Source organism: Haliaeetus leucocephalus, unplaced genomic scaffold (assembly GCF_000737465.1).
Source record: "Haliaeetus leucocephalus isolate CR32 unplaced genomic scaffold, Haliaeetus_leucocephalus-4.0 Scaffold616, whole genome shotgun sequence".
Taxonomy (NCBI): Eukaryota; Metazoa; Chordata; class Aves; order Accipitriformes; family Accipitridae; genus Haliaeetus; species Haliaeetus leucocephalus.
In genome coordinates, this window is record NW_010973052.1 from 5,998,933 (window position 1) to 6,023,116 (window position 24,184).

At 38.9% G+C, this 24,184-nt stretch overlaps 1 protein-coding gene across 1 annotated transcript in view; it reads left to right on the top strand.

Moving 5' to 3' along the window:
• GRM5 (glutamate receptor, metabotropic 5) overlaps nt 1-21,198 on the top strand; it is a 267,627-nt gene extending 246,429 nt beyond the window's left edge. Inside the window, exons 9-11 of the mRNA XM_010578251.1 lie at nt 11,145-11,240; nt 12,814-12,975; nt 20,376-21,198. Coding sequence (XP_010576553.1) covers nt 11,145-11,240; nt 12,814-12,975; nt 20,376-21,198 — 1,081 coding nt within the window. The remainder of the gene's footprint in view (nt 1-11,144; nt 11,241-12,813; nt 12,976-20,375) is intronic.
• Nucleotides 21,199-24,184: the final 2,986 nt, after the last annotated feature.

A 24,184-nucleotide genomic window follows, 5' to 3' on the forward strand; every position in this document is an offset into this window, starting at 1 on the left:
CACTGTAGTTGTTTCTCTCTTCTGGAACGTGTCTTTAAATGGCCCAAACCATACATACTCCATTTTCCAAGCTTACATATACTGACCTTTTAAACACACACATCTCCTTCCACCTACCTGTAGAAAAGCAAGTTTGATTTCCTTTAAAGCAGGTAAGAAACTGTTCTGAATGACCAGCAAAGTGTTAAAAACAGCCCTAAATACTGTCTCTCCCACATGTATGTACTAAGCAAGTCTTAAAAATCCTGCCAATGTTTTTCTCCCTGCCCTTTAAATTTCTCCCAAATCTTCACAGTGCAGCCAGTGCTCCTCCTCTCCAATTCTCCCACTGTTGGTTGTAGATGCCCCAGTGGTTCCTGCCCTCAGCTGCTTCTTTTGGAGGTCCCCAACCCACCTTCAACATTCCTCAGTTGCTTCAGCAGCAAATTCTGCACTGTTCCAGCCTGTAACATGTTATAGCAAAAATCAAGAGGAACCTGGCATCCTTCTATAGATCAAGCTGTGACCTGGACACAAACAGCAGAGCTGTTCAGGCAGTGAGATTGGAACCTCTGAAAGAAAAGGGAGGTCAGAAAACACCATTGCAATCCCAAGGTAAGGCTCTCTGCTTGGAGATTAGAGGCTTAGTTCATATGCATCCCGCTTTATCTATTTTTGCAGTGACAGTGAGAGGCAGAAGAAGGGAATTAGGCAGCTAAAGTGTTTTTCAACTGCCAGTTGGCTATTCTCCCTGTGATGATGTAGGACTCATTTAGGTTTCTTCTACCACATTCTCAACAGACAAGAGCTGGTAGGTGCCCAGTACAAGCCAAAAGTACTCTCCCAAAACAATACAAGACAGATTATCAACTTCTAAATGAGTTAGGATTTCTGAAATTAACTATTCATTTAAGCAAAAGGACTAAGCAGTACTTTCAATCTGTTGCCCAGGCAGGTAGATATGGTCACTCAACAGTAAAGAATCATCACCAGCAAATGTTAGCCATATTCAAGATACATTGGATGTTTGCGGTACTGTGCATAATTCCTCCATACAGAGGTGAACAGCACAATACTAGACAACAGAAAAAAGATGCACATTGATTTCTGCACCTTATCATAGACATTTATCCACAGCAACTCACAAATCTCATTGAGATTAAAGCTTAATAGCCTAGTGTGGCAGTAATGCTGTATTCCACCTGGATTTACTAGATGATGAAGTATTTCCTAAATAATTAAAAATAAACTGTGGCTGTCAAAACAAATGAACTACTCATTTGTTTTTTAATGTGTTAATTTGTCCTCTTAAGAAGTTTGTTTTTCACTGTGTGATTGCAGAACTAGGCATTGCTCTGTATACATATGCAGAAGTGATAGGACTGACAGCTTTCATTCAGGAGTGGGGATCCCTTGCTCTAGTGAGCCAACACTCACCCTCAGGTGAACCATAGAATTTTTATTGTACAAATCACTATTACTTTGTTTTATCTTAGTCAACTTAGACAAAGGTGTTCACACATCCACCTAAGAATCAGGTGCCATTTGGGAACATTTTGTCTCCCTCTCAAGTGTTACACTGGTAGAGTAATAGCAGCTTGAGGGACCAAGCGCCTGCCTTGCACAGGCATCAGAAAAAGCATTCAGGTGTCCAGGCTCACCTGCTGTTAAATGCCATTCCCTGTCTCCTATGAGGAAAACATGATAAGTAAGGTAGATTTTTCCACTGGACTGGATTCAGCCCTGGACCACCAGTGGCTATAATTACTGTTTACATCAGACAGTCCCAAACTGTGCCATAATGAAATATTTTGGAAACAGGTGTCTACCATCACACTGTGTGCTCTGTTTTCTGCAAGGAACAGCTGGTTTCCCCCTTATCTGTTCCCTCTCTTTTTCCTTCTTTTGACTGACTATATCTGTTTCATTACAATTCAAACAAGAGCTATTTTGATCCACAAAATAAGAAAAATATGCTTGGATCAGCCTAGAAGCTGCCATTCATGGTTTAAAAATATCACAGTCTAAATATTATATCATTCATCAGCACGTCATATCTCAGCATCAAAATCTTGAGATGAGTTTTTTCAGAAGCCTGAATTGAAATTTCTCCAAAAACCCCACCTTTTTTTCCTCAGGAAATTTTTCAAACACTCCCTCTAATTCTGAATCTGATTGAAATCTATTTAAAGCACTGAAAAAACAAGTGAACCGAAAATTTTCAGGCTTGAACTAGCTTGAGCAATCTTAGCTTTTAAAACTTGTTCAAGGTCTGACTACTGCTATGTTGCATTATTAGGAAAGCCCCAGGAAGACACTGAGTTTCCAGACAAATGGGAATCCCCATCAGAATAAACCTCTGCTATGCACACCATGCCAAGGGGCTCCAAGATGCAGGCCGTGCAACTCCCCTTACCCAGATATCAAATTTTGACTGGCTGAAAGCCACATTCATGAATAAGTGGATAGATTTAAAGCCATGACCATCAAGCTATGATCAAATGTTTTTAGAATTTGTGTGTGTAATGAGCATGAGGATTTCAGATGTAAATGTGAGAGATTCAAATTCCCTATGCCTCAGGAAGAGAAGTTGCCTGAGAGATGAAACAGGGCTGTTATTTGTCATGGAGCTTTCAGTCCTGTAAAGAAGATGGAGTACAAGAAAAACTGAGGGACTTTTGTGGAAAGCTGAAGCTGGCTCATATTCCTCACATGTACGCCCATTGAGAAAGATACTGATCGTGAGTTTCTGCCACAGCATATTCTATTGGGACATATTTCTTACAGTACAACTGCCAATTTTGTCTTCATTTATATGCAGCTTGAACAATTTCTTTGACACATTTTGAATGATGATAAAAGAACACTACACTTCTCCTCCAAACTAATTTTTAAAAACTTTTTACTTACCAGAGTTTGTCAGGCCATGGGTTATAGGTTCATATCACAATTTTCACAACCGAAGGGCTGAGGTACTCTTGGTGATCTGGGCGGTCATACGGTACACTAAGACTAACACTCCATCAGGTCCATTGCCTGGCAAAACAAGGGAAAACACAACTTTCCCAATCCGTAGAATAACAGTCACAGACTTCATAAAAATCACTGGTTCTGCAGTTTCTGCAGGTAGTGCACTGATTTGCTCATAGAAACATGAAACTGAATATAGAAGAGGTTGTAACCTCATGACACTGAGCTCAAGACTGGGGCATCACCTCTCGTATGGAGTTGTATCAGCAGCCTGTCAGTTATGCCAGCAGGGATTGCTTTCCTACTGGAGCCTGGTGGAACCATTCTGTCTTGTATAAAATAAACACTGATTGGAAAAGGCAGAAAGTTATGTTCTAGCCTAGTGAAAAGAACAATGATTTTTTTTATGTCAGACAATAGCAGAGGAGAGATTCCAGCCTGAGTCTCTTGTACCCCACAAGTGCCCCATCTGTCAGACTTTTATATTAGCTTTACACTAAAAGAACTTTACAATTCTGGTTTTATTTCACTGGCAAAAAAAAGGGGGACATTATTTGAAATCCTGAAGTTTTATAGAATAGACAAATAATTTACTGGTGACTTTTAGTTTTTTAAATTAGCTCTTGTGTGCATGGAGAACTAATCAGGAGATTACGAAAGAATGTGGATCAGGAGAACTAATGCTTAAGAAGTTACATTATAGAAATGACCGGCACCATTCTTGAGCTGTAGCAGTGACCAGCTTTTAGCCATTGCTCATCTCAGTGCAATAAATCCCAGTGGAAGGTGAAAAGTGAAAGTGCTGCACAAAACAAGACCAGAGGTTACTGTAAGGCAAAAGATGTCACTGAGAAATCATCATGTCCCCCAAAATAAGTTAATTTCTACAGATGCTGTTTAAGAGGACCATCGACTACAAATTGCATGAAAGTGCTTAGATGGCTTTGTACTATGAGACAATGGCAGAAAAGTGAGAGGTAAACTTCTTACATGACATAATGTCATTAGAGCAGGTAACAATTCACATGAGGTCAAGGTTTGGCTCAATGGGTATTGTTCTTATTTAAAAAACTAAAATCTAGCCATAGTGACACAACAAGATATTATTTGTTGGCTTCATAGCCTTGCTAGAAAAGAATTTTGATGCACGCAGAAAAAAAAATATTTGACTCTTCAGAGGAAGTCATTATCATTTTGACTGATTAGTCTGCATTTATTAATGAATCGGTTCCCAAATGGATCATTCAGAGTTTTTTAATCTAATATGCTACAAAAATTTAGATTGAGAGATTACTGAATGGTTTGAGTCCTTAATTTTTCCCTAAATAATTTAGTCTTGGTGTCTTTTTGGACAAGCTTGATACTGTGATTAATTAAACTTCAAATATTGGGAAATGACTGAAGAATATTTTATGAAATTCCATGAAAGGTATTTTAGTCTGAAAGATTTTGATAAATTGCTGCTAAAACATTCCATCTTTATAATGAATTGATACTCTTGAATGCCCTGATTACAATGACGTTTAATTTGTGTACAGTGCTAGTGTTGTTGGTTTGAGTTTTCCCCTCAACTTAAATTTAATTAAAATACTGATTGATTGATACAAATTGTTTGGCTGCATTAACTGAGCGCATGTATTCAAACCTAATTTTTGGAATTATTTACATTATTAAGACAGCGTCCCCATCATTTTGAACCAAGTATCATAGCTGAACTGTGCAAATTAAATTACACTGTAAAGAGTTCCTTGCCTACTGTTACACAAATACGGTCTAAATGACAGCAAAATGCAGTCCTGCTAGTGTACTACAAAAGAAGAAAAAGAAGGAACAGTGAAGAAGGGATGCTGCAGTTTGATTATTTTTTTTTAGGTGAAGAAAGAGCTGAGGAGGAGTTTTCTAGTTTTTAACAACACTGTCTACCCCTTTTACCTTTTTTTTTCCATCTTCAAGCCTGTCTCCCAAAATTCTGGTGACAAATAAATGTCACCATAGACTATATCAATATCGTCCTTATCAGTCATGCTGAAGATCACCCAGACAAGCCATGCAGGTGCTCTCATGTCCTTTAGCGTGTATGATGTAGATCCTGTTGCAAACTACCACCTGACCTGAGCACAGATTTTTTTACCAAAGGAACTTCTGGTTCTTTCCAGCGCAAACTTTGATATGAACTGGCATTGTAATTAACTTGGCAAACAGAAAACTAGGACATCCACCCTCCTTCCAAGGTCCAAAGACGTGAGCCAGTCTGCCAATATGGAAATACTTGTATGAATTATAAAGAATTATATTTGTACTTGACTACTGAAAGTTGGTGTGGACTGGTAGAAGAACTGGAATTTCAGCTGACTTAGCACATTTGGTTACAGATATTTTTTAATAACTGTGACTGCAATTCAAGGCAGGTATCTGTTAAAATATATAAACACAAAACTCTCTTTTAATTTGCTCTAGTTTCGATTATAGCATTATATATTGCAGTGATTATCTGGTTTGCTGCCAGTTGATGACTTATAATACAATTAGACATTGCCAAAAAAAAATTTAAGTCATTTTACAGTCCACTATCCAATAATGAGGTAGCAGAAAAAGAAAGGATAAAAATCTAATAAACAAGCACTAAAGATGCAAAACATTAGAAAACAAAATAGAGTTAATATATTAAATATACAGCATAACATAACAGATCCAAGTAATAAAAAGCATTGGAAAAGAGAAACTTCATTATTATAAATCAGCAAAATTGAAAAACATCATGTTAAACTCAATGCCAAGGTAAGGCATTGCAAAGCAGGCCCCCATCCATCCATTTCACAAACTTAGAGAAGTTTCTAACATTTAAAATGCTTCAGAGCAAATGAGATGCAGTTTCCCTTTTCACCATAATGAAGGAAATAATAAATAAAGTAACGAGACCTTCCTATGGCATCTCTAGTTATATATACCTGAAAAAGAGAGTACAGAGGTTCAGCATAGTGAATAGAATGGATAGAACTAGAAGTCTTGTGTAAATAAGACCCTACAGTACAAAAATCCTATACAATGGTTTGATCAACATTTCAGAAATACCCTTTCAGTAAGAAGGTAAATAAACATACTGGTAATATTTTGCTATTGGTCTAATCTTCCCTTGAGCCAGTATAATGTTTTGTATATCATTCCATCAAAAATGTCATTTTAATTCACCAGCTGCAATTGCATATGATTGCTTAATTAGAATAAGCTGTAAAAAAAAAAAGAAAAAGATTATGCTGCACTTAAAAAAAATGGTGAGTTTGGCTTTAAAGTAATTTTGCTTACTGAAATTCTGCTATTAAGCAAAAAAATGTTTATATGCCGATTTTTTTTTCTTAAAGGAACAAAAAGTGCCATGCTTAATAATATATAATTTATTTTAGCCTTTATATAAATGGAAAAATGTCACACAATAAGCTAGACCCCTTTAAAAGTATTCGGTGCAATGTGAGAAAATGTCAAGATAGCATGACCAATCTCACAGGACTACTTTTCAAGAACACAGCATATTTGTAGTTCAGAGCAGCCCCTACAGTAGCAACGCTAAACGTTTTTCATATTTCATTCTTTACAACTTATGCAGAAATCTTCACACACATATTGTCTTACCTAGTCTAAAGGCCATCCTTAACTCTGCTGCTATGAAATGCAAGTTCTTCATCATTTCTTAATATCAAGACAAAGTAATATTGCAGGTGAAAAATACTACTTGTATGTAAGATCTGACAACTAAAATGTATAACTGGGTCTGGAAAGGTGGTTGGCTTTGTAACGTTCAGCAATCTGTCCAAGTTCCAGGCACAAGCACATTGAAAAGACCCTGTAAGAATGATGGAAAGCAAAAAGACAGTATTTCATCAATACACTGTAAAGCTTTCTGAATTCCCTCTCCTGTCCTCCTCTAATTTCATCTTTCAGGGCTTTAAAAAAGTCTTGCTTCAGATTTATTCCAAAATAGCCAAAATGAGAGGTTCGGGGTTGAAATAATAGATATTTCCTGCTTTGACTATTGTTAATTAGTGGGAAAAATCTTGATTCAGAAAGAGGTTTAGACACCTAATACCATTTTCAGTATCTCAGACCAAAAATTGGAATCCCATTAATTAACAAGGATCTTAGGAATTAGTCACTGCAATGGTGAACTTATGTCCCCAGTACATGATTAGCCATTGCCCTACAATGAGATTTGGCTGTACAACCATTCTCCTCTTAAGTGTTTCTGTGGAAACATCACTTTCTCCACTCTTTCAAGGTACAGTTTCATCAGGACATTACTCCTGCGTTGATTAGAGCTACTCTGTTCCTCTGGGGTTAGCGTTGCCAAGCACACATTTGGTGCTCAATAATTAATAACATTTCTGCATGGCACTATGAGATTGCATTTGAAATATGGATTCTTGACAGCTCTCCATCTCCAACACAGCAAATTACCTTTGCTTTGCATTGTATTAAAAAACCAAAAGATATCGTGAGATATCTTTTAGTTAAACTTTTTACTGAAAAAGGAGACAGAAAAAAAATCTTATGTTTAAGAGTAAAAGCTAGCTTCTAATTGCTGGAATATTTTTTTCCAGAGGACAGATTATCTGAAACAACTACTTTTTCTCTATTGCAAGCACTTGTCTTTTGTGTAGTCTTTCCCAACTGGTGTAGTGTGGACATTTTAACAGAACCTGTGTATTACTACCCATATTCTATACACAGACTATTTTTCAAGGATTTAACTAAATCTTTGGCCAAATTATACAGAAATGTGGGCTATGGCACATCTTCTAGATCTGTCCTGCCAACATCTCCAGATAGGAGATATACTACCATATGGAATGGACTGCTGGTCAAGGCATCCAAGACCCTCTGCACAGAAATGAAGAGAGAGCAGGGGCTGGAGGGACCATGAGCACACCTGGGTCTTACCCTAACATGAAGTCAGGACCACCAGGATACCAGCGCCTGGTTCTAAAGTGTAGGCATAGTCTAATAAAGTCCATATCTAAAGACTATCATCTCTTTTCAGTACAGGGGCCCACACCTTCACTGGAAAAAAACAACCAACCAACCAACCAACTAGGGATCTACACAATAAAACTGGTTTCTACAGCATTGTAGCCAATAAGTATTGGTCTCATTCAGGATGATGATTCCCATATTCCCCCTTAATTTCCCATAGCATTCATTAATTTTGGTCTAAAGGGGGAATTTTGTTGGAAGGTGTAGAAGGCAAGGAAAAGGTCTAACAGTCCTTCAAACCCAAGCGGTCACGCTGGTGTTTCCTGCCATGTATCACATGTACATCGAGTTCACTAAACGCCAAGGCAGTACAGACATGGTTTCTCTCAGCCCAGGAGTAATTTTCTTTCTCTCTACTGATCCCCTCTGGAGAGTGCAGAGCAGTGCTGTGTAGATAGAGTGATGTGACAAAGTATTTGGCAAAAAGGACAAGCACGGCAGTGATTGAATTACTGGGAATTACTTCTCAAATTTCCTGTCGCTGATCAACACTTATAAAACATATTAGTATGTGTCATTAAGCATTTTTCTTAAGACAACTCACACCTGTGCAAAAAAAGACACAGCCCACACCACATCCAAAGACCCCAAAGAAACACTAAAATTTACCCAAAATCTTTTCAGTCCTTCAACAGAATTTAGTAGCTGCCTTTCTGCACAGAAGCAAAGTCTTCTCTCTCTTTTCTAACCAATATATAGTCCTGGAATTGACAATGAGAAAAGAAATGTATTCTTGCACATACTGCTCACACTGTAGTGTTTTATGCCTCCTCCATATACCAGCTGAAACAGCAAATTAGTTTTCACATTAGCATTTTTTATGACAATTGCAAAGAAATATTTGAGAGGTTTTTCTCTCCTCAGATTAAATCTTTTAAAACAATCCTTTGTTTTAACAACCAGGAAGGGGACATTTTTCTAATGCAAGACATTCTGAGGCAAAATCATGTCTTTTGTTTGCTCTGAAAGCAGAAACCCCTTTTTAAGCAGAACTTCTTGTTTGCCTTTCCAGAATGGTCACCCAAAGAACTTTGCAGCTTCCATGCACTGGTTAGATGCACTTTCCACACTAGGAGGATTGATTAGAGTTTGGTCACTGTTTTCATAATTACATATATGTTTAGCACTGAATGAATGGCAGTGCAGCAGTTACTATGGTTCAAGGCTTTGAGGCATTCTGTGACAATATACTATTTCTGATGGTGTAATTTGTTCTTGAGTGGATGGAAAAACTTGAAAGGTTCATAGTAGTCTCTCTGCTGACTTTCACAGCAGTGAAATTAATGCTAATGACTGGGGAATGGGCAATTTGGGGGGTTTCTTTATCTGGGTCACATGCATCCTAACCAGGGTTCTTCAGGATGGAGTTAACAAGGACACTTACCTTTGTTTCCTTCTGTTGGCTATTTTTTACTATCCAGCTTATTGTAAGCATTTAGATTCTCCAAATTCCTTCTCTTAGTCTTGACTTATTCTCCTTCTGTCTTGTTGGGCACAGAGTATCTCTTTTGGTTATCGGGTCTAAATGTAACTGTGTTTCCTTCCTGCTCTTCCTAAACTCTGCTTTCTTTGATGTCTAACACCTTCACCCCAACTTTATTTCCTTTTCTTTCCTGTGAAGTTTCAACACATTCTTTTCTCTTTGCTCTTTCTCTCTGGCTACCGCAATTGAATTTGTATGATCCAGTTTGACTTCCTTTGTATTTTTCAGTGAATTTATCTACTCTCTAAGCCCCTCCACTTTTTCCTCTGCTCTAGGAATCGACTTCCATTTAATATGTATGTGTCCTGCACGAGCTTCATGCCTGTCTGGGGGCACTGCATATACCGTACTTTGGATTGCCTTAAAACCTTGGTAGCCAGCCTGCAAAGCTCCTGTTGTTCCTCCTTTCAGTAAGGTTATAATTTATAAATGAAAGGACTCTGCACTGAGCACACCTCATTTTTCTGTCTCCGGTTCACTCTCAGATTCACTAAGCTTCTTCCCTGGTTGTTTATGCAATATACACTGCCTCTGAGGATCTACAACTGCATCCAAAGTTTAGCCTCACTTTGTGTGTACTCAGATTGTTTCTCGTTTACAGGATTGTTCTCTTGAAGGTACCTTTTGCTATTGAAATCATAATGGACAAGCAATAAATAAGTCTTTTATTCTGTAATGTTAGCAGTGTTAAAATGTACAAGCTTCCCCACAGAAGTGCGTTAAACACCCACAATGGAGCTCATAACATGTGGGAATGGGATATCACAAACTCTTTGAGAAGACATCTGCAGGCATTTTGCCCAAATTTTATTGAAGCATTTAAATAGGTATTTCAACACCTAGCATAAGAATTTGTACAATTAGGGTGAAATCCACCACTGGGAAGAGAGCCAGCGTAAGACCTCTTCAATGCTCACATCCCAATTAAGTGCCCAGAGAGTAAACGAAGACCAGGTCTTATGCTTGCATCCTATCCAGGGATTAATTAGATCCTCAAGTATCCAACTGTTTATCCAAGTGAATTTTTCACCCAAGTGCAAGGTATGGTATTTAAAACATTCATAGTACTGCACTGGGTGCTAGGATTGGGGCTGATTTCACTTGACTTTATGTCTACCTCTCAGCAAGCCATCTAGCCTCCTTTTATTGCTAATGGAGAGAGGAAGGCCCATTCCCGACATGAACTGTGAGCCTACCCAAATTTTATCCAAGCAGTTAACTACACTTGGTGCTTGCTTTGACAAGCAGAGGAGCAAGTCTTACAGAGGTGGAGGGTCAGAGAAAAACATTGTTAGGATTGAGAACGTGGCCACCAGCTGATTTTTCACTGATCCTTAATTTAAATGTTGTTTCCCTTAAATTGTTTCGCCAAACATTGTGATCTAACTCCAAAAAATATTAAAGGCAAAAGGTTAGCATGTTATTTATTCTCTAGAATTTTTTAGCTCGTCCCGTATATATAAAAAAAGAAAATGATGAGCACCTCTCCTGCATAGCCCTGTTTGCTGTAGCCCAGATCTGGGGGTTTATGCAGTTATTCCACCGCTCCCACGGCTGCTTTGCACTATACCCCACCACTGCCACAGTAGCATTCATGTGCATGGCCCTTTGCACAGCAGCTGTCACCGAAAGCTGAGCACACAATCACTTCTTTCTGTTTGCTCCTGTTGTTGTCGTGATTTATTAGGTACAAAGGCAGGAGACTGGCCCCGCACAAGTCGGAAATAGAGTGTTTCACCCCAAAAGGGAGTATGGGGAATGGTGGGAGAGCTACAATGACCAGGTAAGCAAACAGCAAGTGGCCGTAGGGCAGTGTGATATGTGTGTAAACAAGAGGAGCAGCCCTGGGACAATGCCAGGCCAGATCCTTTGTCTGTAATTCCTGTGCATCCCATACAGTATGTTTAGAAAAGAAAAAGAAAAAAAGAAAACACATGGCCACTGCTGATTTCTATGTTCCATCTGACCGCCAAAAAAACCCTGCACCGTGTTCATTCGAGTGATTCGAACCACGTGTCCTGTGTGATGTTGTCGTAATCGGGTGCTTTGGGGAGGAGAAACCTTACACCTGACTCATTAAGCCAGTAGAGCAGATGAAGAGAGGCAGCGTTCAAACTCGGAGTAAGCAGCTCCAGAACTCCTCTGGAATGGTGGTCCTGCTACATATTAGGGGTCACATCAGGTCTAATCAAAAGAGCTTTTAAAAAGAGCAGAGAAAACCTGATCGATGAAAACGTTTTCAATATGAAAATGTTGGTTCTTCTCAATCAAAATATCTTGGGGGGAAGTGCTGAGTTTTACAGTGGTTTTAAGGAAAGGTTTCAAACTCACTTTAAATAGAGTTTAGAACATCTTTTTCATAAATTTCTCCATTTAATTTAATTCACGTATTTCTTTTCAATTTTGTTTTGGCCGTTATATATTGAATGACATTATACACCAACGTTACAATTTTAATCAGTAGCAAATACTACATTTTTTCAGGGTTACCGGGATGAGCTGTTTCAATATGGCCATTTTGAGGTTTTTGTATTGAAATATTTCAAACTATTTAATTCTGTGAAATACTTGGAGATTTCAGCTTTTCATCTCATTTTGAGTCCAGTCAGATTTCCAAATGTTGAACTCTCCCATAGGACAGAAAATCCGTTTCTCCAGACATCTCCATTAATAAATTAATAAGCCGCATGTGTCACCAATCGTTATAAATCTTTCAGGAAACAATACTCTTAATAAGCTTTGTATCATTGTGTTACATTCTACTACAAGTTAGAAGCATTTTGTTTACGCTTTATTAAAAGATCTACTCATTCCTTATCAGCCCCTGTAAGTTATTTATAAACTTATTTAGAGCACAGTATGACCAAATTATACCTTTACTTTTCCCAAGTGTTACATCACAGGTGAATTTTATTGTTGCAGGAGGGTATTCAGTGAAACACTTGCACAGTGTTATGTTCCCCCTGGGTATAACGATATTCACTCATGTACAAAAGGCTATCAACTATAACGCCACATAGCACACACCTGGGGGACTCCTGCTGTTTAAGTAACATCAGGAACATTCATCGCTGACTGTTGTACGACATGTATACACGCCTGTTATTTTTTGTCAGCTGGGTTTCTGTTTCTTGTCTGTGTGTTGTCTGGATTATTTTTTTTTCCCACATTGCATTGCCTTCAGTGATATTTATTCTTCATTTAAAAGCCATCTGGAGTCACTATATAAGAGAATTCTGAAGAGCAGAAAAGTACATGTAAATGTCAAAAAACTGTATTTTGTTGTACAGTGTTCAGCTCTGTTTTGCCTGGCCATATATAAACACTTGAAAAACTTCTTTTTTATATCTTCACAGTGAAGAATCTGTTTGCATTCCAGACTGTAATCGATCTGAGTCAAGTAGAGAGGAGAAAAAGGTTCCTGTTAAAGAGGATGCCCTAACAGTCAAAAAGACTGGAAACTGTGTCAGTCTAATAGTTCCACAGCAAGACTGTCAACTGCAAGACCTACTCAAACAGTTAAGAACACCTGCTGCTTAACAGAGAGTGCAATTGCATTTGATGGCTGTGTTTTGTTGTCTCCAGCCACAGTGTCCTGGCCAGTGGTCCTTGTCAAATTCCATGAGCTAAGTAGAGTTACCACTGAATAGCTTGGGAACCTCCCAGAGAGAACGTAGATGTTGCAGAAAGGCAAGTAGGTGCCATTCTCCTGTCTCAGTAAGTATCAGACCAGTGCTAGAAGTCACTGGGATGAAGCGCAGATGGAAAAAGACAGATGCAGGGGTCTGACCGTTTGTGAATAACAAAAAAATCTCATCATCTCACAGGACGAAGAGGTCCTGTGACACTGACCAAATCCCACTTAAATCCTTACAGTCTAAAACTGCTATGCAATTTCATACTGGGCAGTATTGTTTAGCTTATGTTCTCAAATCCCTCGTGCAATATTATTTTTGTGTTCCAACCCTAGTGTGGATATTTTTTACATTAGGGCCTAGCTATTTCTGTATATTAGTCTTACAAATGGCTTGGGATTTTTCACGATGGAAAGCGGCATAAAAATAGCAGTAATGGGTACACTGTAGGATGCTTTGTAAGGCTATTTCTGATTAAGAGAAGTTACTACGTACTGCATCACCTGTGAGCATCATTCACATATATCTGATAAACTCAGTTATGGAATGGGATGTTTTATAAGACTTTCACAAAGCAGGCATCACAACATCTTTTTTTTTTAATTTCTTGCATTGTATTTGCATTTCTGATTTGATTAAATGCAACAAATAAGAAACTGCTTAATAATTCACAAGAGTAATTTTTCTGCTGGCAAGTCCCATGTGCATAAATACCTTTATAATTATTTATCAGGCATGCCAAACACCTGAAATTCCTCCAATTGTATGCTCTTTGCAGAGGATAGAATTCAAAACAATCCTTGACTCTGGAGATTCAGCTGGGAGAGTTAAATCTTTTTTTTTTTCTTGTGTACTGCTTGTGCTCTTGATTTCAGGGTCAGGTAAGCTGATGGCTCCTGTTTTTCCCAGTTTCCATTTCATACCTTTAGTGAATTATCAATGAAAAAAATGAGAAAACACGTTGACTAAGCAATGTTGAAAGCATCTTGAAGCTTTGTGCATTAGGAAGCAAAACTCACAGTTCAAGAGGTGGCATTGTTCTCTCTCCATCCTGTGAATAGGATGCTCCACTGTAGCAGAGGTGTGCTCAGAGATGCTTGAAGTGACATTTTTGGGATGAGAAGCAATACCCAGCACTAGCTGCCTTAATTAACAATTGCAATGAGGTCACAGTAATAGAAGAAAGAAGTTACATCTGGTATCAAAATCACTTTTGCACTTTGGGTCATGATAATAAGCATCCTAGAAATGTTTCATTCAGATACCAGACACTTCATTTCCTATTCTAACCAGGCATGCTGCTGAAACAGCTGCCAGCATTAGCATCGCTGGTGGCTGCGCTGGGAGGTCATTGGCAAAGTTTCTGTTCATCAGCTCTCTCTCACTTTGTAGTTTCTTTCATCCTTATACATTAAAGTCATTCATATAAATGTCAGCTGTGATTTTCATGAGGATAGGAGGCATCAACAGATTACAGTTCACGGAGTAATATAAATAAATGCCCCTGCTGTTGTTAACAGAAAAGAACTCTGTTTGCAAAATAATTGCAAAATATGTTGTTTACTTCTAGAACTCGGGACAGGACAAAATGAACTTTTGCCCTGTATCATTCCTCTTTTGTGTTTCATTGTTATTTATCTCCATAGAACAAGCAACATGGGAATAATTTAAGCTAAACGACTTGAATGATGTATCACTAGCAGGTTATTTGTGTGTGGCAGAATTGGCTTTCACCCAGGGAAACAATTATGTAGGCATGTAGAGGTTTCCTTAAAAGCTAATTAAAATGAAAGGAATAGCAATGACATAAAACATTACAGTGGTAGAACTGACCTAGTTTAGACGCCTTAAGCTTCTGCGTTGAGTTTTAGCCAGTCCTCCAGCTTGTCCTGCAGTCCCAGGAGAAACTATGACTTCTTCATACAGGTATATTGGAGTTCGCCACTTCAACCACGTATTTCATTGCAGTGTTTTTAGCATGTTGCAAGGCACTTGCATTCTCCCAAGGATAAAGAATTTGTGTCACTACAGGCAAAATGTATATTGATCTGAGATTGGCTTAAGTGACAAGACTAGAGAAACAAAATACACATGCACCTGTGCTTGCATGCATCACAGGCACACACACAGATCGCCCCTTATGAAGAGTCAGTTTTTAATTAAATCTACAGGTAGCACACAAATCTTTTTCAGGCAGAGTAATTATATCATTAAGTTTTTAATAAGGTTTCATCAGAAGACTCTAAAAGGACAACAGCTTCTTACTATTTATTTTGAATAACAAGAGTTCTCCTTGCCAGAAAGTTGTATGGACTAACTTAAGTACAGAAATTTATCCTGCTTACCGTTGCCAGCTGCTTCTGTGGATAAGACAGAAGGACTTCTCCCTTAAAGAGAGGAGAAGACTGTCCTTAAGAAACAGGCTTGGTCTGCACAGTGTTGGAGCAATAACTTAACTACATCAGCTTCTTAAAAAACAAGGTATTTCTTCAAGTTTGAATACAACACTCTACTTCAGCTATTGAAACATCTAAGCATAAGTTTGCTGCCAATTTTAGCTCAATAAAATTTAGACTAGTGTTCTGAAAGATGAATTTTCATGCATGGACTTATAAATTAAAGAATTTTAAAACATTCCTTATTACAGTCATGTGAGGACAGGTTGCAAACAGATCATACAGGCCTCCATCAAGTTATTGTCCAGTATCTGTTTTCAGTTGTATCATTTGAAATCAGGAATCAGATACTGATATTGGTACGTGATGGAAAACAAAAATTCCCTTAAATATTTGTGTTAACCTCTATTGATTCCCCTTGTATTCCAGTTTCCCTTGGTGAATAATGCTGTGTAGCTATGCACTCTAAGCTTTCTTAGAAAATAATAAATTCCATCATTTAAACTCTTTTTCCTATTTCATTTAAAGATATTAGCAAGAGAATAAGTGACTTATTTTCAAATTACATATGCTTTCAGTAACTGTCCCAATATTAGACCTTAGGCACTCATCATCAGAATTAATTTTAGCAGCTTCAGGTAATGAATGAGAATGGCACCCTTGCTAAAATATGAGAGTTTTCAGCTGCTGTGACTGTCAATTCCTCTTCCCATTTTTCATTTCTTCTGCATTTTGAAGGACCTCACAAAATGCATTTGCTTTAATAGCATCTGGCTAAAGAAACCCTGGTGGCAGAGCTATGCACCATCTCATAGATAATCATACCGCAGAGCAAGAAATGCTGAAACCAAAACAAAGGACTAAGTGATCTATTCTAGACAGTAAGACAAAACGTGTAAGGGGAGGGGAACATTTTTCTTAACACCTAAGTGGATAAAAAGCAGTTAATAACCCTTATGAATACAGAAAAAAGCCCTAAAGACAAAACTTAAGTGACTCTAAAAAGATTAAGTAAAGGAAGAAAATGAGAAACAATACTAATTGCTATTCTGTCAGCAAGTGGACAACTGTAGAGGAAATATTTGAAATATCAGAGACTTCAAAAGCTCTCTCATTTATACCACTTTCATTTCTTGAACATATAATATCATGGTAGGTATAGCAGGCTGGGAAGAAGCCTAGCTATCAAAATCAAAGCAGCTTTTACTAAAGAGACTGGAGAAACTATTAGTATGACCTGTTCTAAGGAAATCCCTCTCGTGTAAAACTGAACATAATTAACCTATATTGAAAGAAAAGAAAAAATGTGCCATGCAAAAGGTTTCATTTTACCAAAAAAAAAAAAAAAAGTATTTTGCTAACATTTTAGTTTGGAAATTATGTCAATGATTGATTGGAGTTTGCTCTTCTCCAGATACAACCTATACTCTGCTCTCTCTCTACTCAGTGCAGTGTGCCAGTGGAAAAGTAGAGTGGAGTAGAGAAATGTGTATTCAGCCAAACTTGCAGTGGAATTTCTTTGAGAGGTCAAAAGTGTAATTCTGCTGTTCTCATCTGAGGGAGCCAAAATCTGTTTGCAAGAAAACTCCGAAATTTCACTAACCTAAAGTTTCCTATCATCAAAGGGTCATGGCAGAGGTGGGCATAATAAATATAAACAATTCCATCAGTAGACATCATAGCCTATGTTTCTGATCTATCTTTATTTCTATATTTTTAAATTGTGTGCATTATCGTGGTTAAGTTGACAGAGTAGCAATATGCAGTTAGAGCAGAATCATAAAGTACTATCACTGGAATTTACCTGTAACCCAGCTTCATACCAATATATGAAAACAAGTGGTGCTCCTTTCACAGAGGTGGTACATGATTGCACTCCTCAGTCCAGTGTTGACTTTGTAGTTAGTAGGTGCAGTATGATAAAGTGGATGATACATTTCTGAGATAACAATTCCAATTATTGATGGGCAAACTACTAGGATTTTAACTACAGGGTTCATTCCTTACCGATAAATTGCTGCTTGCTTCCTATTCAGTTTTTTATATCAAGGAATTTTCAATGAATAATGGCCAAGTCTTTCAGGCTTTTGCACAAAATTTACATCAAACAGCCACTAGGTCTCCTTTAGAGCCCTAGATTCTCCATGAGAGCCACACATAGAGCTTGATTATTCTTATTTCAGTGCAAAGGCAGTGAACGAGTGCATCAGCCAAGACTGACCCAAACCCAAACTGGGATTCAGAGGGGCTGGTGACAGCTGCTCCCCTGAAGATTTAACTGTCAGCTGCCCTTGCCCAGGGTTGGACACATCCCCGGATTTCATCCTTTTACTTTCCCCAGGCTCCTTAGCCTCCTTAATAATTGTGTCTTGCATGGTGACCAGGGAGGGACTGACATGTTCCCTTCACAACCTCTTACAATCTGACCTTCAGTCAACTGAAAATGTCTACATGCATTTAGTGCTCATGTACACACGTAAAGCCATAGGGTTTGAACATCTGTACTAAGCCAGTGCTTGAAGTCAGGAGGGGTGCTAGAATATACCTCTTTCTTCAGGCAAGCATTTCCATTTGCATTGGCTAATCCTTCATGTTAATGGCATTTATTTCACCTCTGTGGCAGACAGGTCTGTCACAGATCCCTCTGAGCTCTGAACTCAGCAGGAGTTAAGAGACCCCACCAGGGAGGACATCCAAGACTGGAACCAGGCCCTCTCTTTCTGCCAGATCAAAATGACAAGTGCTGGGTCACCCAGCCTCCTGGCCCAGCTCAAACTCAGCAGGAGCTGGGAGGAGGTCTCATGGTCATCGTACCAGAACTAGAGGCAAGATCTCGCCTGCCAAAGGGTCCGAATCCTGCTCCTGCTGCTGGCACCAAGCTCCCACTGAGTTCAGGACTTAGTATGACCAAGGAGCCAGGGCTCAGCTCAGAATCGCATCCACAGAGATGCAAAGAGTCAAAGTGATGAGTGCTACAGGTTAGTGTTTGCTTTTCGTGCTTGCTCTGATTGAGGTACAGCAAAAGGAAGGGATTGTCTGAACAGGAACATACAAGCCACCAGCTGTTCTGCCTGGCATTTTGGGGGTAGGTGCATAACAGTTAATTTCTGAGATCCAGATAACATCCTGGTGATCACTGCAGCAAAGGGGTGAGCCCTTATATACTCATACAGATCATCTCCCAGTCTAGCCTGTCTTAAAATACCCACTGGTTTACATTGTGTTTGTCTACTGGATTCTGTTATGCTGCTTTTGAAGGGGAAAGCTGTTGGCATATGTTGTGTTACGTGATCCATCGTAATTCCATGTAATGTAATCGTGGATGTAAACCCACAAGAAGGTTTTGTTTACATGCAGCACACAACTTTTTTTTAGATGACTGGAAGAGCTATTAAACTGATAGTGCATGGCAAACCTCCACATGAAGGCTGGTATAAAGTCATCTGTGTTTAGTAAACTATGTGTCTTGCAAACTGTTACACTGCAGGCTAACATGTGTGAGTATATCTATTTCAGGCTTAAAAAGCAAGCAAACAAACAACAAATTTGTGATACTATGCCAGGGTCTCCAATGTGGTTGTCTTTCCAAAAATCCTAAATGGCTGTAGCAAATGTTTTGGAAACCAAAGTGAATTGTTTAAAGTTCTGTTGCATTTTATATATAAATCATGCTTATTTGTATGTGGAGACTATGTTTTTCCTGTTGACATCATTTCAGAGTCATTGTCTGTTTCAGCTAAAAAAAGTATTTCTAATGGTCTTTCTTAATCCCAAGAACTACAGGTTAATGTATGTACAAACACCAGCTCATCAGTCTAAGGAAGGTGTAAAAGGAAAGGAGTGGTTTCATATTACATGTTTATAAGTGCCGCAGCTGGCTTTCCTTAGGTAGCAAGAGGAGAAAAATAAGCAACTTTGATAAAGAGCAGGGTATGATGGGATCTGAAGAGAAACTACCCTAAGAGGACTCGTTTTGCAGTAGAGTCCAGCAAAATGTTTATTGCTCTCTCCAGACTCAGGTCACCATGAGGACCTGCTTGTATAGCTTGTCCATTATTTCTTTTCTACTAGGAATACAGGTTTATTCCCTGAGCTGACCTATAATTAAAAAAATTAAGTTCTTTAATCTAGTGGTGGCTAATTTACCAAGTACCTTGATGAAGAAGATGTCACCCATTAGAGGCATCTCTCCACCCACAACCAGCATAGCCCCTTTCTGAGTATTGCTCCAGTACTTCCAAGAACTGGGATATAAACAGATTTTTTTTTTTTTTCCAGCATATAACGGACTATGCTTCTCCATCTCCCAACCTGCACGCCCTGCCCCATACCAGGAATCCACAGCCATCACCCTGCCCCAAGCCCCTTACCACTGAATGCTCCCAGGCCAGCCTACATACCTGCCCCCTGCAACCCAGCCAGCCCAGGTCTCTCCTCTATTCCCTTCAATCCTTTACCTCCTCCTCACTCCTCCAGGCATCCCTTAGTCCCACAGCCCCCCTTCCTGACACCAATCTGATAGAAGGGAAACCATCAAGCTGCTCCCTCCCCCAAGATGGACACTGCCTATGTCCCAAGGGCAGCAACCGAGGGGTCAGTGGTGGCCATGAACTAGCACTGAGTAGGTCACGGCTGGATGCACAAATGGCCTGGGAAATGAGCTGGCACACTGCTCGTTTTCCTAGAACACATAGGTATAAATGACAGGTACAGATATATAGCAACAGGTAGAAATAGATGTAGATATAGATGATATAGATACGGATGAAATAAGTCAGCTTTATAATGAATATAAACTCTGGGACACCACAAACCCATGCTATAGGTACAGTGATTACATTTTTAACTCTGATGCAAGTTACCATCTTATCTTATTTCTGTTTACAGTTCTAATGGGAAATCAGTTTCCTGGGCCCAGAATGAGAAAAGCAGCAGAGGAGCACACCTTTGGCAGCGGTTGTCGATCCACATCAACAAAAAAGAGAACCCCAATCAAACCGCAGTGATCAAGCCTTTCTCTAAAAGCACAGATAGTAGCCGACACAGTAGCAGCGCTACATTTCCTGAGGCCAGTGCCAAAACGCTTTACGACGTTTCGGAAGCAGAAGAGCAATACCCAGCTCAGTACCGACCGCAGACTCCCTCGCCTATCAGCACCTTGAGCCACAGAACTGCCTCCGTCAGCCGAACAGAAGATGATGCTCCTACCCTCCAGTCAGAGCCTCCTCAGCGAAGTAGCTCCTCTCAAGGCTCCCTCATGGAGCAGATCAGTAGTGTGGTTACTCGCTTTACAGCCAATATCAGCGAACTGAACTCTATGATGCTTTCGACAGCCACTCCGGGGACAATGGTGGCCACTCCTCTCTGCTCTTCATACCTGATTCCACGGGAAATCCAGCTCCCTACGACGATGACCACGTTTGCAGAGATCCAACCGCTTCCTGCCATTGAAGTCAATGGCGCTTCGCAATCAGCTAGGAAACCTTCAAATGGCAGCGTCAAAGAAGGCACTTCAGAGACCCCATCAGCCAAGCAAGACCTTGAGGAGTTGGTAGCTTTAACTCCACCTTCTCCTTTTAGAGACTCCATCGATTCTGGAAGTGCATCTCCCAGCTCTCCGGTTTCCGAATCAGCTCTCTGTATCCCGTCCTCCCCAAAGTATGACACGCTCCTCATCAGAGATTATACTCAAAGTTCTTCTTCGCTGTGAATGTAGTTCAAGACAACGTTGGATCTCAACAGCTACAAGTAGTGAGGGGACAGCCAAGCCTTCAAGATCTCCAGTGTTTACGCAGATAGAGTGAGAGGCGTTGGGTCATCTTGTGAGAAACAGAGAGGAAGAAGAGAAATTACTTGAGAAGTGGAAACATCAGATTAATTATGCCGTTTTAAAGACAAAATGACTCTTGGCAGATTATCGTGGCCTTAAAAAAACATGGGCTTTTCAGAAACACTGAATCTATTTTTGAGGGCTTATAAGGAGTCTGTTAAATCAGTTACATACCAAGTGCTTTGCTTTAGTATTACAATGAACCGTGTGTACAATATACGGGGCAGAGGGGAAACTAGATTGTAAACAACTGTACAATGGTTTGTTTGTTTACTCTGATTCCTTACCCAGAAGTGAACCTTGATCTTTTATCAAGAATAGAAGACCAAACATTGAATGTACATTTTGTAACGGACTCAAACCTGGGACCAACCTGTCAAGCTTTCTTTCTTTTTTTTTCTATGAAGATCTCAAAAAGCAGTAATGTATGTTCAATAACTACCAAACTTTTTGCTGAAGCATATTGTGTCCGTGATACGTTACACGTGGATAACACTAAGCTGAGGCTTTGCAGTGAGTGACTGCAATATGGAGGGCTTTACAAGTGACTTCTCAACCTACACGTTTGTTAATGAAATTCTCTTCTATCAGTATAAAAAATTCAATTTGTTAACATTGGATTCACCTTCACATCAACAAAACCTAAGGAAGATTTCCTGACTATTTCACCATGTTGCCAACTAATAATGAAGTAGCAAAAAATATTTTCTGGAGTACTGTTTTGTAATTCCCTTATCAGGGCAAGTTGTTGAGATGAATATTCTCTTTCTAGCAGCACTATCAAGCTATATTATAGCTGCACTCCCTACTGAAATTAACACATTTTTATGGACATTCTTATGCTAACATTACCAGTTAAAATACTTATTTGAGCTCCCATAGTCTTTGCTTGTAAGGAACAGGTAAACACTCTAAGGATTTTCTCTATACTTTGAATGACAGAATTCTAGGAGACCAATCTGGATTATGATGAATGCTAACTGTCATTGGAAAGGTTGTCATAATCATAATTCATATATAGGAAAAAGAAAAAAAACCTGTGTCAAAATCTGCTTAGAGGTGATTTAGCTACTCTTTAATAAGCAACAATTTTAACTTTATTTAGCTGCTGATGCCTTGCAGCTATGAACTGTGACAAAAAAAAGAAAAAAAAGAAAAATACTTTCAAAGCAATACAGAGTAAAGGTTAAAACAGAGAAGACCTAATAAGATATGAACCAACAGAGTCTTTCTTTGTTTCTTAGCAACTCACAAAAGAAGCAAGAGGATTCCTCATATTTTTTTCCTATATCAAGGTAGTACAGTTTAGTGCACTTCATACTGTCACAGCACTTTTTTAATACAGGCAGGGAAGAGTTTTAAAGTTTGAATAGAAGCTAAATAATTTTTGATAGGTGTAGTTACATAGAACTTGTAAGTCAGGCCCTAAACGCACATTGTATTGGCTCTCTCCTTCATGACATAGCTGTCCTCAGGTGCCAAACTTTTATGGGTTTGTTTTATTTTATTTAAGGATAGTATGAAGTGGTGAGTGATGTATTTCAATTCAAAGTTAAGCTGGTGTAGCCTTATATAGAAGACAGCCTCATGGAAGGGAGCCTTGAAATAAGGCTGCTATGTTTCATTTTGAAAATCTTTAGATCTTATTTCTTTGAAGATAATAAATATTTTGTAATCAAAATTAATACCCTCTTTTCCTCCCCGATGTCCAAAATAATAAATATTTGATCAAATAAACAAACAAACAAAAGATGAAAGCACATTCACATGCTTTAGCAAACAACATTTTCTATTCCTTTGGGAAGCTAGTTTCACCATTATGTGCTGCACCCCAATTTGCTGCTCAACAACATTTAAAAAAAAAAAAATACATGACTGAATCCAGGCTAGCACCTCACAGAGATACTCTAGTGACTTCGTACATCCTGCACAAGGCAGTGTTATCCAATAGCAGTCTGTGGGCATGCTTATTTTGCCAGGTACAGTCGTTTACTAGCTATGACTATAGCATGAACCGGCAGGTCACAAAACAGCTCTACTCCAGAAGGCAGGTAGATATACCAAGTCATGACTGTAGGTCCTTGTTGCTTATATGTAGTTCTTGCCTCTTCGCTCGACTGATTAGCGCAGACTCAGTTCTGTGCAGCTGTATGGTTTCCAGACCAGAGCGTGGTTTTGCCCTCCTGGTTCACAGTACTAGCATGTCTCATCATTCTTTAGCTGCTCAAGTCTTTAGGAGAAAGCATCTTCTTTCACAGGTTACAACCCACATTTAAGGGAAGGGCATGTCCAATCAGTCTGTGACACAAACATTCTCATTTAGGGAGTCTAGACCACTTAAATGTTGTTCATGGAAGACTTATGTGGTAATATATGTTTCCCATCAGTGCAATATTGTTTTGATATATACAGAGTGTACTGAGATAGTTAATGTGAATTTCAAAGGGATTCTATTACTATCAGTTCTCTTATACTTTAAGCTGTTGACCAATGTCCTTATTAGAACATTCTCCACCTTGATCTTTCCCTAGTCTTTTAGGTTCCCAGTTCTGTAGTCTTTTCTTGTGTTGGTGGACACTTAATATTAATGTATTCCTGCTAAAATCTGTGGGCTTCACTGCACTGTGAAATAATCAACAGTGGAAATAAGGTTCATAGAGACAGACATGAAAATCTTTTCTTAAAAATAGAATTAGTAAAAAGGAGTGAGAAATAGAAACTGTCAAACTGTGACTCAGCATAAATATACCTCTTCTGCTCCCAAATTGCAATTCTGCACAATCCTGGCCACAGCTATTGCTCAGAGCTTCTTGACAACTTTCATATATAGTGTCAAGATGATATATGTATGCATGTGCACGTGCAT